Below are 19560 nucleotides of genomic sequence, written 5' to 3'. Positions count from 1 at the left end.
TTTCAAACTTTGTTTGGAACGCTGATATAATTGGCGGGAGACCCAACCCCACCGGATGCCGGTGGGGGTGGCGTGGAAGGCGACATACCCAGTAACCCAGGTCATTTTTCAATCTCGGGCGTATTGTGAACGCATCTCGCGCGTCCGTCCGTCTCAAACTGTTTGGTTTCCTTCATCTCATTGCACTTCTTTCTGGCGTCTCTCCCTGGTGAAGTACTCAATATCCTGTTTATTAATCTAGCTAGCGTAGCTCTGTGAATTTGGTAGCTATGTTGGATTCCAGTTTCTCTGGATCCAGAGTTTGCACAGGGAATTTGTGCTCTTCCAAACTGGTCAAACTTAAGTACGACCGCCATTCTTTGTGTACGGCATGTAGGGGTCAGGAGTGTTCCCAAGAGAACACGTGCAGTGAGTGTATGGAATGGAGTCAGGAGTTTTGGCAAACGTACAGTTCCCATCAGGTAAAGCTGGTTAAGGATAGGGATAGGAAAGCTTTTAAGCGTAAGGAAGCTAGGCTATCTTCTTCGCTGGTGGCATCGGCGTCATCTACTTTACCGGCTGTTCCTTCCTCCTCTCCTACCCCCTCCTCTACCGCTGCTCTTTCCCCTCCTCATATTCCCCCCTCTTCTTCACCAGTTTCCCAGATGTTTTCCCTAAAGCCAAGTCCAGCCTCGAGGCTGATAAATCAGAATTCGTTCTTTTTAGAAATCAAATGGAAGCGCAAATGAACGGTTTCATGGAGTCGGTCTTAAGTTTAGTGCGCTCGCGCCATAGTCTGGGCGTTAGCGTTGGTGATGACGTCAGTGTTGGTGATAACAATGTGGTTGTTTGTGATTGTGTTTCAGGCGAGTCTACTCGTTTTTCTGACTCTTTTGAGCAAAGGCAGCTGTCCCGCTCGCCTTCTGAGGCTAGAAGACAGTCCGGCGCTGGCGAAAAGGTCAGAAATTCTTGCCCACGAGCAGGCTCGTCCTCTAAGGCACAGGAAAGCCTTAGCCCTGGTGGTGAAAGTAGTAAGCTTGACTCGTCGTCGAAGCGTCGAAAAGCTTTGGGGAGCCGCAAAAGTGAATCTTGCAAGGCCCCGGAGGGTCATGGGCGCGCAAGTTCGCGTAGTGTTTCTCCATCGACGCGTCGATCTTCTCGCCATCGCCGACATCGCAGGATCGTGTCCCCAGAATCTTCGTCAAGACGGTCGTCATCGAAGCAGCACTACCTAAGGTTAAGTTCTTCAGGTGAGAGTAGCAGCAGTTCATCTTCAGTCTCTTCATCTTCCAGCTCCTCAGATCCCCCCCCTCCTCGTCATCGCAAGTGGGATCATGCCTCTCGACCCTTAAAGAGGCAATCTTTTGATAATTCCTGCCCTAGGGTTACTAAACTCTTTAAGAAAAGGACAGCTAGCCCTATATCTGGTTACTCAGCGTGGGGTTCCGATCAAGAAGATACATTTCAGACGCTCCCTCCCAGGTCACCTAGGGCAGTCAAGATGCCTAGCCCTCTCCAGAAAGGTCGGCCTCAAGTGCCCGGGCCTCTTCCTCCTCCTCCTACACAGGAAGTGTCTACTCCTTTGGCTTCATCCTCGCCTTTCCAGGAGTCTATTCTGCTGGAAGAGAAGCTAGAAAAGGTAGTCCGCAAAGTCCTTGGTATTCCTGGGGCCAAGAAGTTGTTCCTCCTCAACTCCTGGACGATCTTGGCACGGAACCGATTCTTTCTGGTGAAGAGGAAGGTCCCGTTGAATCAGTGCCTTCTTCTCATTACGCTTCTCTACTCAGCTTTCTGCTGCAGTCGTACCCTCAACATTTTCAGCCGACAGCCCCCTCCTCCCCGACTTCCACGTTGCGTCTGGGAAAACAATGTCCTGCCACTTCCCTTCCCAAATTAGTACTCTCCACTGCCTCCAAGAAAGCATTAAAGGAAGTAGAGGCTTGGTTGGAAGCTAAGAGATCCTCGGGTAAATCGTCGTTTGCATACCCTCCTTCAAAGCTGTCGAAAAGGAGGCAAAATTATTACAGCACAGGAACTTCTCCTTCACTGGGCTCTGCAATTTCAGCACAAGGGGACTTTGGCTCCCTTGTGGACCCTTCAAGATGCATTTCCTTTGAGGTGGCCAAGACCTTCTTTTCTGCCCTGGATGTAGAACATTTTTCCAAGAACCTCTACAAGCTCCTAGAGATTGTCAGCTTTCTCGATTGGTCAATGGGAGCTATTTTTAAACAGGTTGAGCAGGCTAATGTCGCAGAAGACGTCTTGGAGAGAATCACGGGATTCCTTTCCTGCACCGACACTGCTATCCATGATGCGGCAGGCGAACTTTCCTCCCTCTTCGCCATGGCCACTCTGAAGAAGAGGGAGACTTGGCACTCTTTCTTATCTAAGGCTGTGACTTCTTCGCAGAAAACGGCGTTGATGTTCGCACCTTTTGACAAGGAGGGCCTTTTCCCAGAAGCAGTAGTGGAAGACGTCCTTTCAGCCATGGATAAGAGGGCGTCGTCACACATCCTGTCTATGTCTTCCACCAAACCGAGGCCTGCTCCCGCTCTTTTGACCAAGATGGTATCTCCTCTTAACAAACATCCGTTTCGTAACTCCAGGCCCAAACCTTACTCAAGGTCCCGCTCCAACTCCAGGGGTCACAAGTTCTCCTCGAAGCCACAAGGTCGTCCTGCCAGTAAGTAGGAACCCTGTCCTTCATGCCCCGGTGGGGGCCAGACTCAGCTTCTTTTGGGAGGAATGGAGAGACAGAGGTGCAGATCAGTGAGTGGTGCAAGTGCTCCAGCTAGGCTACCGCCTTCCGTTCGCCCAACCTCCTCCTCTCTCCACTTCTCCCATTTCCTTGACAGCATACTCAAGAGGCTCAGTCAAGTTTTCGGCCCTAGAGACAGAAGTCCAGTCTCTCTTAGGGAAAAAGGTCATCGAAGAAGTACAGGACGTGTCAACCCCAGGTTTCTACAACCGCCTGTTTGTAGTCCCCAAGTCATCAGGGGGTTGGAGGCCAGTTCTCGACGTAAGCGCTCTCAATCTGTACTTAGTGAAAACCAAGTTTTCCATGGAAACGAACCGCTCCATTCTTCAGGCTCTAACTCGAGGGGATTGGATGGTGACCCTCGACATGGAAGACGCCTATTTCCACATTCCAGTACATCAAGACTCCAGGAGGTATCTTCGGTTTGTTTTCAAGGACAGAGTTTACCAGTTCCGGGCCCTCTGCTTCGCCTGTCAATAGCCCCGCAGGTGTTCACCAGGATTCTCGCCCGATAGGTCACTGGCTCCACCTGGATGGAGTTCGGATCTCCTTGTACCTCGACGACTGGCTACTCCGTTCATCATCAAGGGACCGCTGCATGGAGGACCTTCACAGAACCCTAAGGTTAGCTCGAGACTTAGGGATTCTGATAAACAAGGAAAAGTCGAGCTTAATTCCTTCGCAGAGGATTATTTATTTGGGGATGACTGGACAGTCTAGCTTTTCGGGGTTTTCTGTCCCCCAAAAGGGTTTCCTCCTGCCTTCAGACGGTGGAGAAGTTTCTCCTCCTGGACAGTTGCTCCGCCCGTCAGTGGATGGCTCTCCTGGGAACTCTGTCGTCAGTGGAGCAATTCGTCAAGTTAGGCCGTCTGCACATGAGACCCTTACAGTTTTTCCTCAGGGACTCTTGGGACAGAAGGACTCAAATGGACTCCACAATCTTCAACATTCCCCCCGACGTCAAGAGGCATCTTCTCTGGTGGAAATCAGCGGAAAGGCTTTCGGAGGGTCTAGATCTCCTCCCAAGACAACCATCTCTGCAGATGTTCTCAGACGCGTCCAATGTTGGGTGGGGAGCACATCTAGGCAACCTCAGGACGTCAGGAGTTTGGTCGAACGAACAGAAGAAGCTCCACATCAACGCCAAGGAACTGTTGGCCATTCACCTCGCTCTCTAGGACTTTTCGACCCACGTCTCAGGCCAAGCAGTCGCTGTTCACGCCGACAACTCGACGGCTCTAACTTACATTCGGAAACAGGGAGGTACCCATTCCTTCTCCCCGTTCAAAACTGCGAGGGACCTTCTTCTGTGGGCAGACAGCAACAGGGTGGTCCTGTTCCCTCGGTTTGTGCAGGGAAAGCTGAACGTTCTGGCGGACCAACTCAGCCGTCGGAACCAGACTCTCCCTACGGAGTGGACCCTGCACCCACAAGTGTGTCTAGATCTGTGGAATTTGTGGGGCACTCCCATAATAGATCTCTTCGCTACCTCCAAGAACCATCGTCTCCCAGTGTTCTGCTCGCCAGTTCCAGACCCACTGATTCACTTGGTGGACGCCATGCTCCTAGACTGGACGAACCTGTTTGCCTATGCCTTTCCTCCTTTCGGGCTCATCAGGCAAGTGATAAACAAAGTGAAATTCCATCAGAGTGCCGAACTAATCCTCGTTGCCCCGTTCTGGCCAAGGAAGGAGTGGTTCCTGGACCTGCTAGATCTCCTGATAGACTTCCCAAGGCTTCTTCCTCAAAGGAAGTCGCTTCTCAGACAACCCCACCTAATGAAGTTCCACCAGGGATTGTCCACTCTCGCTCTGACAGGCTTCAGACTGTCAGGAAGCTCATCAGAGCACGAGGTTTTTCAAGCAAGGCTGCAGAGGCTATTGCGAGGTGCAGAAGGGACTCCTCTAGCAAATTATACCAGTCCAAGTGGACAGTCTTCAAGAATTGGTGTAGAAAAAATAGTATCTCCTCTTCTTCGACGTCTATAACTCAACTTGCCGATTTTTTCATTTACTTAAGGGATTCAAGAAAATTGATGCCATCAACAATCAAAGGTTACAGAGCCATGCTGTCCTCCGTCTTCTACCATAGGGGGTTAGACCTATCAAATAACTGTGACTTGTCAGACCTCCTCAAGTCCTTAGACACAGCTAAGACCCCAAAACCTTCCCTTGCCTGGAATTTAGATCTAGTTTTGAGGTGGTTGATGTCTCCAAGGTACGAACCTTTAGAAGATCTTTCTCTTAGAGACCTCACTAAGAAATCCCTTTTTCTGGTTACCTTAGCAACGGCAAAGAGGGTTAGTGAAATACAGGCCATTGACAAGGAAGTGGAGTTTTCACAAGGTAATGCTGTTTGTTCTTTCACCTTGAATTTTCTGGCCAAGAACGAGTCTCCTTCCAACCCGTGGCCTCAGTCCTTTACCATTCAGAACCTCTCCGAAGTGGCTGGCCCTCAAGAATTGGAGGCTTCTTTGTGCCCTGTTAGAGCTATCAACGCTTACTTAGCCAGAACAGCCAACATCAGAGGAGGTTCCTCTAACCTTTGGTGTTCAGTGAAAGACCCAACCAGACCTTTATCCAAAAATGCCCTTGCTTTCTTCGTCAAGGAACTCATTTTAGAGGCGCACAGACACATTAACGAAGAGGATGCACGCCTAATCAAGTCTCACATTCACGAAGTGCGCTCAATAGTAACTTCAGTGGCTTTCCGTCATAATAAGTCACTTTCGTAGATCACATAGAGCACCTTCTGGAGGTCGAAATCAGTGTTTGCATCTCACTACCTTAGGGAGGTCGAAGTTGTGTATCAGGACCTGTTTGCGTTAGGTCCCGTATCTGTAGCTGGCTTGGTTTTAGGGGGAACACACTAGGGGGGTAGGTTCTTTATCTTACCTTCCCCTTGTGGTTTTATGGTTGCTGAGTTAAAGGGAAGCTGGGGGTGCTCAGTTCACCTGGAATACCCTCCATTCTAGTTGAGCTGCTGAGGGTATAGAGAAGGGGGATGTATTTAGCTAGTTTTAGGTTAGGCGGTGAGGCCCGTTTTCAGTCTGGTTGCTTTCCAATTGCTCAGGGCAAGAGCAAAGGAAAGTCCCCCCTTGTCTTAGTCAGCGGTGTACTTCCCTGACTACTTGGGTTGTTATGGAGCAGAGTAGCTGCAATGCTTACGCCCAATGCCTCTGCAGGTAGTGGAGCTTCAACCATCGGCAGTACCTCCCTGCAAAAGCCCATCTACCAGGTAAGGTAACTCCTACCTTTTTGTTGGTAGGGATCCATAGGATGCCTGTGTTTAGAGTTTGTTCCTTTTTTTTTTTATAATGTGTAACCTTTCGATAACTGATACCTCATCCCCTGCCCTTCCACCTTAAATGTGGAATCAGTTATACCTAGAAATGAGTGCTATTGGAACCATTTCACTGGGTGACACAGGTCTTCCCCCAGAAATAGATTTTTCATTTGTCAAAATCCCTTTTACAGTGTTTTGGTAAGTCATTATAATGAAAATGACATTTTTATGATAAAATGATGTTTCATTATACTTACCAAAACACTGTAACTTAAAGGCCTCCTCCTCCCCGCAGGGGGAGACGTTATCTCAGGCTGTCACTAATTGTGTATGCCGAGATTGAAACTGACCTGGGTTACTGGGTATGTCGCCTTCCACGCCAACCCCACCAGCATCCGGTGGGGTTGGGTCTCCCGCCAATTATATCAGCGTTCCAAACAAAGTTTGAAAATTTATATCTCGGACGTGTCGAATTTTAAGAGATAAAAGCTTTTACAGTGTTTTGGTAAGTATAATGAATCATCATTTTATCATAAAAATGTCATTTTTCGTGTGCACAGAAAAATTGCTATTATTCCAAATATTTTTATGCATTCCTATTGCCTGAGGAGCCTTTTTTAATCTTTCTGTAAATTCTGTGCTCAGAGAACCATCCTTATCTAAATAAGTACCTAATATTTTAACTTATCCACTTGCTTTACAACCGAGCCTTCAATTAGACAATCCTGTGCATTTTCAGTATTCATATTCACGATTTCAGTTTTTCCACTATTAATACCCAAAAGAACCTTCCGACCTTCACTCACTAGACAATCCAACATGCTCTGCATCTTTTCTGGTCCCTCACAGATCAAAAAAATATCATGATGCAAGGGTATACATCATCAATAGTAACAGTTGTAATTTGGTTTACATGAGGGAGACTGGAAGAAATCTCAAAAAATGCACCAGGAGCACAAAAGAGCCGTTAATAACAAAAACAATGCAATAGCCAAGCACTGTTGAGATTTTAGCCAAATAATGGATTTTAAAGATATTAAACTTTTTTTTTTTACAAAAGTAATACAGTAAAGCACTGTAGGGTTGTGTGTGAGGTCCCAATTAACGTTAACAATGGTGGGTGGAAACAAATCTTTTAATACTTTAGATAAGGTATATTCTTTGAATAACTAAGCTCTCCAAATCTGTAAGGAAAAATAATAATCCTGACTTATTCCTTGGACTGATGGAAAGCCAAATACCTGACCTTTCTGACCCACAGCCAGGATTAATGCCCCCACTGAGAAGCAGGAGGGCAGCATAATGACAACAAAAATGAATGAAGCAGGAGGGCAGCATAATGACAACAAACATGAATGGTCAAGTAGTCAGAAGATCAAGTAAGAACTTGATATAGAAAAATCTCCCTGGGTACGAGTTTTGATTTAGTTTCATTCCCTCTGACAATGTAAAACTTGAGGATTTTAAATGTATTTTTAACAATATACCAAGATTTGCACTCAAAGCGTCTTTTTTATCCTTATCTTCAAAGAACGTGATTGTTCTTCATGGTCTTCAATAGTAATTATAATAATGATATGGTGCACTGATAGATTTCTGTGGGGAAATCTAATTTATGGATCTTTCTAACAACCTACAGCATAATTTGGTTACAAGTTTGTTATTCAGCTACTGTAGTGCAGTTGAAGATAATTCATCCCTTCTTTTTTCTATTTTTGTTTCATTGTTGAATGAGTAATTAGAAAACAAATAAACATTGTTAAATTTATGGTTAAAAAGTAATTTTTTTAAAGTGAGAATGTAACTCTTTGTTCATCTCAATCATGTGCTCAAAAATTCTGAAATTTTTGGTTAAATACTGTAATTACATGCATACATGAACTATACCTGTATTTCAGAATAAGTAATCACACTATTATTACAAATCACTGTTAATCAAACAAACAAAAATAGTTCTTCCTTTCATTGCGTGGGGACGTGCTCTGAACTTTTAAGATCTGGGATTCAAAGAAGTGTAGCTGCACTAGTATGTATACTACAGATTAGGAAATCCTTGTTAATTTAACGTAAAACTACAGTCTTTTTTTTTTAAGAGCCTGAGTCATGCTTCTGTTTCACTGTGTGAGCACATGCTCTGAAATTCTAAGATTTGTGGTTAGAAGAACCGCAATTACCTCAGCCTACCAACTCCACATTCTGACTTTGACTAAAATGTCCTGAGTCACCACAACCACTCTGGGGACTCACTACACCTTCAATTGTCATCTTCAAAGTAAGATTACATATAATTTACTGTTCTTTATCTAGTATGGTTTGGTATTTTTAATGACACTGTATTTAATGCATTGTTTATATTTTGTCATCTTCAAGGTAAGATTTTGTGCAGTGTTTAATTCTTTCAAAACTGTAGTCTGCATGTTTATACATATATGAACATCACATTACTAAACACTATGTAAGTACTGTGGTGCCCCCCCCCCGAGCCCCCCTCCCTCTCTCTCTCTCTCTCTTTGCTACAATAGTACTTAATACAGTAATGTTACATATACATTTTTTTCAGTAAGTATGTGTATATATGTACACATATGTATCATTTTAAGGTAAAGTGCATACTCTGTGTACACAGTGTAACCCCGCTATCTCTCTCTCTCTCTCTCTCTGGTACAGTATTTTTATTACACATTCAATGCAGTACAGTACTGTACTTACCTAGTGCTATCAAATATTTCTGCTTATTAATGCTACTGACGTGAGAGACTATGAAAAAATGTGTTCATAAGTCCAGTGTAATAGCATGACTGCCAAGGTTAATGCCTTGAAATAGCATGAAGATTTGCATTAATACATAATAGTACAAATGTAATGATCAACATTCCCTTAGGATCTGATTTCAATTAAAACTTGGAATTGATCAAAATTACTGTATTTTAAACATATGGAAATGTAAAACAAACACCTACCAATATCTTCCGACAGGAGAATGTCTTCAGTTGAAGTTCTTAGTAGTAGCTAATAAGTTTTATGGGCTTCTAAAGCACAGGCACATACATATCTTTTTCCAGTCTGTATGTGTACATATATATACATACTGTACATGTATGCATTGCATTAAACTACACATTTACAGTGCATATGCTTGCCTTCTCTTGAGAAAGGTGAGCAAACACCAAATTTCAGAGAGAGAAAGGGGGTGAAGCAAATGTACAGTAAGTGTGTAGTTTAACTTGATGCAATGCGAATGATTATAAATTATATACACACTATTACAGGTTAAAAATATACTGTAGGTAAAGCTATATTACAGTACTAGGGACAATAATGTACTGCATTAAATAAATGTTAATAAAAGTACTGTACTGTACGAGAGAGAGAGAGAGAGAGAGAGAGAGAGAGAGAGAGAGAGAGAGAGAGAGAGAATGTATTATTTGTAACTTATGTTAAAACTGATACAATCTTTAAAGTTTTTTAATATCATATGAGTTTGTGCATTTTATATCTTGTAAATAGTAGTTGGAAGAACTACTGTACTGCAATCAGCAACACTTTTGTTAAGCTATACTATACAGTGCTGTATTGTATTTTTAGAAGCAATTAATTTTATAGATTTATCTCTGAAACTGAATAGTACATAAACTAATATTCTAAACTGAATGATGATTACATAATAGGCTATTAATTACTTGAAAAGAAAATTCTGTACACTATTAGCTATGTGAGTTGGCCCCATGGTATTGTATAGGATGTATGTATATCTTTGTCACTTATCTGATGGACAGACCCCAACAGTACTACGCTAAGCTGAGGTGCCACTTTATCATTACTATTAATATATTATTAACAGCCAGATAAATTTCAGACCATGGAGCAACTAAAGTATATTTTTAATAGCTTATTTTAACAATTTGGCACTGCTCTGGTGCCATTTTCAAAATCAGCTGAAATGGATACGAAAAATGTATATACCACAACAAAATCACAAGAATACTTTGAAATTAATTTCAGCTGATTTTGAAAATGGCACCAGAGTAATGCCAGGACATTAAAATAAAGAATGAAAAATACGCTTTGGTTTTTCCTCTTCCAGAAATTTATAAATCTCCTAAGATTTCTAAAGTCCATCCCAGTTATGAAGACTATTACATTCCAATTTGCAACCCTATTTGGAAAAGCCAAGTACTCTGAGCCCAAGGTCTCCAACAGTGAAAGCAGCCCACTGGAGAAAAAGAAATAGTACAAAATAAACTACGAGATAAATAACAAAGAAAAGCAAATAAGGTAAATAACAGTGTAAAATAAATAAGACATGACATATAAACTAAGAAGTGGGACTCATGTCTGCCTGTTAGACAGAGGAGCATTTGCACAAATATGAATTTCTGAAGATCATTCTACAATTTGGTCTCAACAGAAATAAAAACTTCTCTTAGACTGTGTAGTAAAGAACCTCACAGAAGGCAAGACAATTGGAATTAACTGCAGATCTCATACTACCTGGCTGATGGTATAGTCTTGGAAGATCTGAATGCAGATGATCAGAATTATGAAATATCTTATACATAGATTATGAAAACTGGGGATAGGAAATTTAATAGAATTCAAGCTTTAGTCCATAAAAAAGGCAAATCAGCTGCTTAAGTCCAAAATGAGGAACAATATTCAGAACAAACATTCAAGACTTATACTAAGCAGAAGGTATGAGCATTAAATAATTCAATAGTCGGGTTCAATACTGAATAACAATAATGTGGTGCATTGATGGATTGGTGGATTCCTGTCCAAAGATCTACAGTATAATAATCTGCTTATGAAGTGCCACCCAACCACTGTATTTAAAAATATTTCATTTTCTCATTCTTTTATTTTTTAAAATTAATTAGTTTTATTTAAATAATACAAGGAATTAAAGCATCTCCTCAGTATACACAGATCTCTAAAACCCTGAAACAGTTCTTATTACTGTATATGAATTTTTTTGTGCAACTAAAGAAGTTTCTTAAAAGTGAATTTTTCTATAGTTAAACACTGTCAATGAAAAGATCTAGGTTGGAGGATACAACATCCTTGGCTTCCCAACAATCATACGTTGAGTTTTGTTAGGGTTTCACTTCAATCCTATATTTGCACTTTTTGTGGCATCTGGATTGACAGGAAACTGGCTGCGACAAACTTACAAGCCCTAATGAGTCCTCTTAGAAAACTAATGACTGACTGGTCTTGTTAATCTTGGTCCATGGAATGGCTTTTCCATATGAAATTTTGGTCCCAGAAAGTGTTCCTAGATAAAATTCTTTACCCAAAGGACACTAATCTATTTACAAAAGTAAGTCAAGAATAATTTTACTAAGAGGGAAAATAAAGCCCACCTTGAGATAGTTAGTTATGAGAAGCGATGACAAAAATGTCTTGGAAATCCTGTAGAGAAGATGAGAAAATATCAGTAGGATAAGAAAGGTCTCCAGTAGATAATATCTTGTGCAAGCCATGCTGGTGATCTGAAGGACAAGAGTTAGATTACAGGGATGAGAGAGGTGATTTTTGTGAATATCAGACTACAAAGACTTAATTATTTGATCATTAATAGTTAGCAATTTGGAGAAATTTAATAGAAGACAGCTCTTAGAACATACAGATCTCAAAAATTCCAGAAGACTTTCACTTTATCTCACAACACTCTGCAACATCAAGTTCTGTACTTCCAAGCTGGGTTTTCTCCTTTCTACTTTGTATCGTGCACTTTACAGTAGATGGTTGTAATATCCCATATTGTAACTATGTACTGTACATTACTGCAATCCTCTTTTTGTATATTACATACTTCCAAATGTTAACAGCACAATATACTGTTCAAGAAAATAGTGTTAGGTGGTGTAATTTAAAGTCCCATATTTTAATAAAAATAAGAGGTAAACATGTTAAAAAACAAAACATATTCTAGTTTTGAATACTGTATAAAGAAAAATAAATGTACTGAAAATATGAATTTAGGTTATCATCATTATCACAAAAATTATTTTCTTATTAAAAAAAATTATACAAACCCACTACTTTTGCTTTCTTTGTTTGCGTGAAAATTACCAGACATTCATATGTTGGAAGAAGTCTACTATATGGCTTGTTTGCAATTAGGATCTCTTGTTGTGCTGATTAATCCAATTTCTATTTAAAAGAATAATTTCAATTAAAAATTGCATTTGTTTCACATACAAATCCACTAGTTTTACCAAGCCTGAATAGCATATTAACAGGAGGAAGAGACCTAATAAATGATATAAGGAACTCTGGGTCATGAGATGATGAGAACCACAATAGTAAAACACCGGATTATATTTAAGGACACTCAAGAAATTGTCAGTACTCAACTCGTAAATAAAGACATTACGCATCTGGCCCTGGAAATTTACACCTGGAAGGATTGCAATGAATGAATTAGGAGGATGAGGAATATGAAATAATCATACCAAATTCTCCCAACACTGATCCCAATTAACTTGCTGCCACCACAGACCCAGAGAAAGAAAAAGTCCATAAACTTATGGGTAACACTTCTTATAACATCAGCAAAAGTAGGACACCCCAAGTTCCTGCCTCAAAACAACTTTTGCTTGATAAAGCCCCTTCCACTCCAGGGGCAAATGCTCGGCGGGCAGACACTGTTGCTAATTTTGTGGGTGGATGGCGGTCATGATGTAGATGATGTCATAGATGAGGAAACCTGCCTGTGCCTACTGCCTGCCTTGGACTGTTTGTCATGGCTTTCCCCCTCGTGTGGAAGGGGCTTAAAAGGGAGCAAACTAGAGAAACCTCTGGTCTCATAATCCCTGACCTTCACTGTGCAACCTGACCTGAAGCATTCTAATAAGCCCTTAAAAAATTACCTCTACTGAGGATATGAAATAAAATTTTCTGATGGGGTCAGGGATGAGGGCTAAATTAATTTCTTGTGCTATGACTGTTACCTGCTGTTCTAGCTAGAGATTAATGTATTGATAATTTTTTTTTCTGCTGTCCAGAGATGTAAGCAGGTAAGGATTCCTGGGGACAAATATTGCTCTGGAGGTCCCACCATACCCCTCAGGCGACACAGTGTATCTCCCTCACAGAAAAAATTGCTGCAAAGGAGACTCTACACCATCAATAATGTCCCTGTTCCAAACATCTCTGATTTGCTGCAACATAAGCCTACCCTCAAGCTGAGCCAATAAGCTTTTATCTCCAAATGTCACAATGTATATGCAACAAATTTAAAACATCATGAATTCCAAGTTTTATCATAGATTACTATACTACATGGAAAAATAAAAGGTTGGGGGAAAATAAAATCTATTTTTTACTACAGAGCTATCAATAACATGAGCCTACAAAGATACATCGTATATCTAAGAACAATAACTCTCACCTGTTTGCCACAAATCCAGGAACCCTTGTACCACAAACAATTGCCCATCATCCCACTGTGTTGTGGGATTGGGAAGAGGGCCCTCATTGTAAACTGATGGATTTGTATTGAAAAAAATTTAGTTTCACAAAATAATTTCATGTTTAAAAACAATACCATCAGTTTACAAGAGCCAAGAAACTTATTTAGGAGTGTAAGACTCATATGGAAAGCAAAAATTTTGCAACTGGAGTGCTGTAGAGGCGAACTGCTAAGTGAATGTGATCCAGAAACAGAAGTTCCTGAAGATAACAAGGAGTCATATAGTCTGATTAATCCCTAGTTAGCAAGACCATGGTTGGCAATCTTTCCTTTAAGGCTTGAACAAATAATAAGTTACACTTAGCCCTTTCACAGAGTGCAGCTGTAAGTAGCCCTAGGGAAATACTGTATGAGCATGAAGAAGGAATGAAGTACAAACACCTCCATACTTACTAATGAGTTATGTTCCCGACAGCCGTTTGCATCTTGAATTGTTTGTAAGTTGGTTTTTAACTCACAAGGTACAGCGTGTCGCTAAAATCAACGCTTTATATGCTGCATAAGGACAACTCGATATTGTCGACGCTTTATTCTCAAATATTGTGGTAAAATTAGCCCCTCCCCTTAGCTCTGTTTGAGTGATGTCAACAGCCTCACCAACCATTCAGCTCACTCTTGAGCAAAAAAGATGCCAGATTTTTCTTAATCATAGGTTTAAAAATAGCAAAATTGTAAACCTTCCTTCAGTGGGGGGCATGGCCAGGAAGGCTTTTGCATCTTAAATTCGAGCAACGGTTGACGATTTTTATAGTTTTTTGTTTATTTTGCAATTTCTTTCAGATAATGGCTTCTTTTGACGATGATGTTGATTTACTATCATCGTGCAGTGATTTCGATATCAATAATTACAGTGACAGTGACAATACTGACGATGACAGCGGAAGTAACAGTGATAACGATGTGCATATTGATGTGGGAAGCTTATGGGGTCGGGTATATGCACCAGAATACCCTTGTTCAGGTACGAAATTTAGTTTTTTGCAGAAACATATAGGACCAATAAACACTCCTAGTAAAAATACACATCCAATAGAGTATGTGTTGTTATTTATGAATAATGCCATTGTCGACGAACTAGCCACTGAAACCATCAGATATGCGAACCAAGTCCTTTCTGAGATGGAAGAGTGGATGGCATCACATCCACATTCATGATATTCTTGATGGAAACCTGTCACTCAAAACAAAATGAAAAAGTTTTTGGGTTTGTCCTTGTTGATGGGTCTTATTCCTTTGAAAAACGTAGAGCATTTTTGGAGCACTTCTAGAGAAACTACAATTCCCTTTTTTCTCAGACAACAGCAAGGGATGAATACTTGCTCATTAGTAGATTTTTTCAAGTTAGTGATAATGCACTTGTCTACCCTAGAGGTCACCCCCAGTTCGATGCTTGGGCTCGTACAAGGCCATTTTTGGATTCATGTAACAGTTTGTTCAAGCACCATTGTCACCCAGAGCAAACCGCATTTTTAGATGAGAGTATGGTAGGTATGCGCAACAGGTGTGTGTACATTCAATATATGCCAAATAAAAGGCATTCCAGGTATGATATAAAAAAATTTGAATTGTGTGAAACCAGTACTGGGTATGATCACACTGACCGACATTCAGGGAGGGATTTTTATGCTAGTGGATCCGAGAAAGGTCTTGCACTTACTGTGGTAATGAGTATTATGGAGAAGAGTAATCTACTAAATAAAGGTTACCATCTTGTAACAGACAATTTTTATACAAAAGTGCTTCTTGCTAATGATTTATTGCTTCATAATACTCCCCATACCGGAACCATAAGGATAACATCAAAGTTTTTGCCAGCTATATTGAAAAATGAAAAATTGAAGGCAGGTGACACTGTGTATGTAAGGAAGGGTCAACTCCTTACCTGTGGCTTCAAAGAAAAACCTTCTCGTAAGCCAGTATATATACTATCAGCATAACACTAAACAAAAAGTATGGCGATGTTGTGAAACCAAATGATAAATGATTATAACATAGGAATGGGAGGGGTGGACTTGAGTGACAAGAAACTGTATCATTTTGCTGCTCAAAGACCTACAAGGAGGTACTGGAAGAAAATATTTATGAATATCTTTGATATTTTAGTGCTAAATGCATATATTCTTTAAAAAAAAACACTGATAAACAGTCGAGAGATACAAATTTATTCGTATGACAGTAGGAGTCCTTTGCCAAGATGAGCAAATTCATACCTATCCAGTGATCCCAGCACCACCTTTGTCACCTTCCAGTAGTCAAATTCCTCACCTGGTCCCTCATCACCTGGATGCGGAACACAGCACTGGTTTGCAAGACTGGATGGGACAAAACTAAGATTGTGTGCTATATGTCCAAAAAGATAAAAAAAAAAAAAAACTGGTGCCCGGGATGTAATTTAGGAATTCATGAGAAGTGTTGGCCCAAGTTGGACCACTATTTTCGGGTGAAAGGGTGCCCAAAGAAGAATCATGATGATAATGAATAAATAATAAAGAAATCTTTGTACCTGATGTAAGTAGTAGAAAAAAAATTTGAGTTCATTTGAGTTTTATAACATTTTTACTTGGTAAGTAATATTGGTGTTTATGCTAGCTTGCATATGATAGTTAAATACACATGCATATAAACCCATCTAGCCAATTAATAACTACTGTATATTTTTTTTTTTTTTTTCAGGTATTTCTTCAATATACAAGGAGTAATTTTGGCATGAAAAAAATTGGAATCGTACATGAAAATACTGCACTGATCCTTCCAAAAATAAAAAGTTGTTTATGAAATTTTTTTTCTTTCCAAAAAACAATAATTTTAAATACAAATTTTCAAAAGTATCTTATATTTTTTTATTAATTATTTATCTGTGATAAAACGCGATTTCAGCCATGTATAATACTAGGTGATAAGTTGAAAAATAAGCGAGAAAATATTGGTTCAATGATATTAGTTGCAAATGCATAATATTGCTGTCATCCTTAAGTGGCATCCCCCCAGCACCTCATGGGTTAATATGTAGTGCACAATTCTTGGAGGTCATAGATTATACAATTTTCCCTGCATTTCAAATCATGCTTTATTATAATGAATTATTTTGGATGCTAGAAATGTAAATAGACGAAAACAAAATTTAGATTCCTACAACAGTCAAAATTACTATTTTTTCCCTGCTTTGCAAGTTATGAGCTTGGGAGAGAATTTTGCAGGAGCAGTGTCTGACATTGGAAGTTCATAAAGTAAACAGTGCACATTGCCATCTATTGACAAAAATACATACTAAACGTCTCCTATGGGGAGAGAAAATACAGAAAATGGGAATTGAGAGATACAGAAAATGGGAATTCATCATAGAATACGTTAAATCAGAAAGACAGAAATAAGTAGGAATATTTTACAAGTATGAACGAGTATTCTTGTGATTGTAAGAATACATGGTAGTTAATTGCAAGAATACTCACAATAATCAGGGAAGGAGTTAAAGAAACAGGTTCTTCTTTTCTTACTTTTCCTCGTGTTCTTCTGTTCTTTGCAAAAATTCTTACTAGCAGAATAGGTGCGCAGAACAATATTTAAACTTTTGATTCTGTCTGTTCGTATCTATGAATGTTCGTAACTTGAATGTTCATAAGTAGGGTGGTGACTGTAATGGAGGAGAGGAAGAAGACTTGGGGGGGGGCTGTGTTCCCTTCAATAATATTTGACCTGAAGACAACACAGGGCCGATGGTGTAAAAATCCAGAGACTTAAGAGAAGTCTCATACAAAGCTTAACAAAAATCATAGGAGATCTATATGAATCAAATTGGCTTCAATAAACTTCCATTCCTTGTAAATGTTAAGGACGTTGAAATAGCCTGAATCTATCTCAAGGCCCATAACTCAACCAAAAAGAGATGGTGTTCTTACTGATTCACACCTTTGATGCACTTGATGCCCAAAACATTGTGACCCTTGTTCTCTAAAAATGTTTAGAAAATGTTCTTACAGATTTGACCAGGTAGAGGACAAGTTCTGCTTCTCTTTTGGCTTCCACTGGCAAGGAAGGGACAAAAAATGTGAGCAGTCTGTTATTGGGAAGAAGTTGCCTGAGTCCTGGCAGCTGACCCAGTGACAGAGACACCTTTGCTCTTCCAGCCATTAGAATGTGTGATATCACTTGAGACAGCATGAATTTCAATAACATTTTTGCTGACACTAGGTTGGAAGAAACACAGTATTTAGGGCAGGGTTCCTAAGGGATGTCATCTCAGTGGGTTCCAATACTTCATGACCAAAGATACATCCCAGCACAGAGGCTGTAAATTCACTTGATGAACTAAGATCCACACTTCTGGTCTCAAACATTTGTGCTAGGGCCAATCTATGACCTTTAATTACCGACACAAACAACTTCCATTCCTTCCTCAAATAAACCAAGAAATCTGCTACTTGCTGAACAGTGGTACAGTAATTCTAGGATTAATCTATCTTTGCTCACACCAGTTAGAGAAAATTCTCCACTTGGCCTGAAATGCTTGCAGGGAGAGAACCTAGTGTAATTGGTGATGATTTAAGCTATCTTGCTAAAAAAAACCCTCTTTAAATGAGGTTCCACTTGATAGCCTGGAAGTATGAAGGTTGAGCTGGTGCAGATTTTGGTGAAATGTTTGAAGTTAGGTTAACACAAAAACTTGTTTCCAAGGCAGAACAGCCCACAGAGAATTTATTATGAGGACCATAAGTTTCGAGAACTTGTCATGTTGTGGCCACCAGTGTAAGACTTGAGCCTTTTCAAGCTCTTAGTCTGTCATGTACTCTCCTGATTAATGAACGGGGAGGAAAAGTGTAACCTCCCATTTCAACCTAAGATGGTAAAAACTCACTGCTCCTACATGCTGCCTGATCTGAAAGGGCAGAGCAATAACATGGCAGCTTGTTGTTCAAGCTGGAATCAAATAACTCCACCAGTGGAGTGCTCCACAATCTCCATGACAGCTTGCACAATTCAAGAAGAAGAGACCATTCTGCAAATAAGATCTGCTTCAGTCCACTGAGAAACTTGGCCACTATACTGCAATTTTCTGGAATGTACCTGGAAACCAAAGTTAAGTTCCCCTCTGCTAAACAGCAGGATTTATATTACCAGAAGGCAAACTGCTTGAGAGCTGGTTGCCCCCTCATGTCTCAGGTAAGCCAGAGTCATGGAACTATCCAGCATAACTCCAACCATTTTGCTGAACAAATGGCGTGAAAACTCCTTGAAGGCAAGGAAGCTACTTGGTCTGAAAGATGAGCAGCCCATCTCTCACTTGAAGCATCTGAGAATATTACTACAGTATTATTATTATTGCTAAGAAATTCACAATATTGTGATAAACTGCTTTGTAATTAAAATCCACAATTACATAAATAATGTGTATTAATATGCAAAAGATAAAACAAAATATTTGAAAACTTTGTTTTCTCTTTTGCATACAGTATTAACACCATTTATTAATATAATTGTGGATTTTTACATTATTATTATTATTATTATTATTATTATTATTATTATTATTATTATTATTATTATTATGACAAAATGTAATAAAAAAAATAACAAGTAAGCTATGCAGTGATAATTGTCATGTATGCCAAGGAAGATCTAAATACAAAAATTTATCAGAATTATGAAAAATCTTATACTGTACACTATGCACAATCAGCTAATTATCAAGGGTCCCAAAGAATAATATCCAGATCAGAAATAAGAAATTTATAAGAGCTCAAGTTTTTGTCCAACAATTTAAGATACAAGTCAACTGCTGAGGACCAAACAAGGATATATTGTTCAAAACATGGAAGAATAAAATTACTTAAAAATTTTTCCATGATAAAAAGGTCTCCAAAATTCTTGAAAGACTTCATCAGCATATCATATTTCTTTGCAACTGACAGATCAAATATGTTCCTCAAAAGTGAATTTGACATAAGAATATCATCTTGAACTTGAATAAGTCGTATGTAGTTGAATAAACACTGGTTATGAAATTATCTAAGAAGGATGATCCAATATCCTAGACTTGTTGGCAATCATGCTTTGAGTTTCATTA

At 39.8% G+C, this 19560-nt stretch overlaps 2 protein-coding genes across 3 annotated transcripts in view; one reads left to right on the top strand and one right to left on the bottom strand.

Moving 5' to 3' along the window:
* The first annotated feature begins 724 nt into the window (after positions 1-724).
* LOC136827229 (serine/arginine repetitive matrix protein 1-like) lies at positions 725-1876 on the top strand. The gene has a single exon (XM_067085002.1). It carries the CDS (start codon positions 725-727, stop codon positions 1874-1876), a length of 1152 nt encoding a protein of 383 aa, XP_066941103.1.
* A 7053-nt stretch (positions 1877-8929) lies between these two features.
* LOC136826915 (kelch domain-containing protein 2-like) overlaps positions 8930-19560 on the bottom strand; it is a 101512-nt gene continuing 90881 nt past the window's right edge. Inside the window, exons 11-12 of one of the 2 annotated variants that reach the window (XR_010849755.1) lie at positions 11386-11514; positions 8930-10235 (exon numbers count right to left, since the gene is read on the bottom strand). The gene's annotated coding sequence lies outside the window, so the exon portion shown is untranslated. Of the gene's footprint in view, positions 10236-10860; positions 11515-19560 lie in introns of those variants that run through there. The other variant, XR_010849754.1, reaches the window with a different exon arrangement.

Source organism: Macrobrachium rosenbergii, chromosome 41 (genome assembly GCF_040412425.1).
Source record: "Macrobrachium rosenbergii isolate ZJJX-2024 chromosome 41, ASM4041242v1, whole genome shotgun sequence".
Lineage (NCBI taxonomy): Eukaryota > Metazoa > Arthropoda > Malacostraca > Decapoda > Palaemonidae > Macrobrachium > Macrobrachium rosenbergii.
Note: the sequence above shows the minus strand (reverse complement) of the source record. Positions and strands in the feature narration are given on the sequence as shown.

Excerpts from the sequence above, each read along its gene's own strand:
- LOC136827229 (XM_067085002.1), top strand. The coding sequence starts at position 725 with ATGAACGGTTTCATGGAGTCGGTCTTAAGTTTAGTGCGCTCGCGCCAT.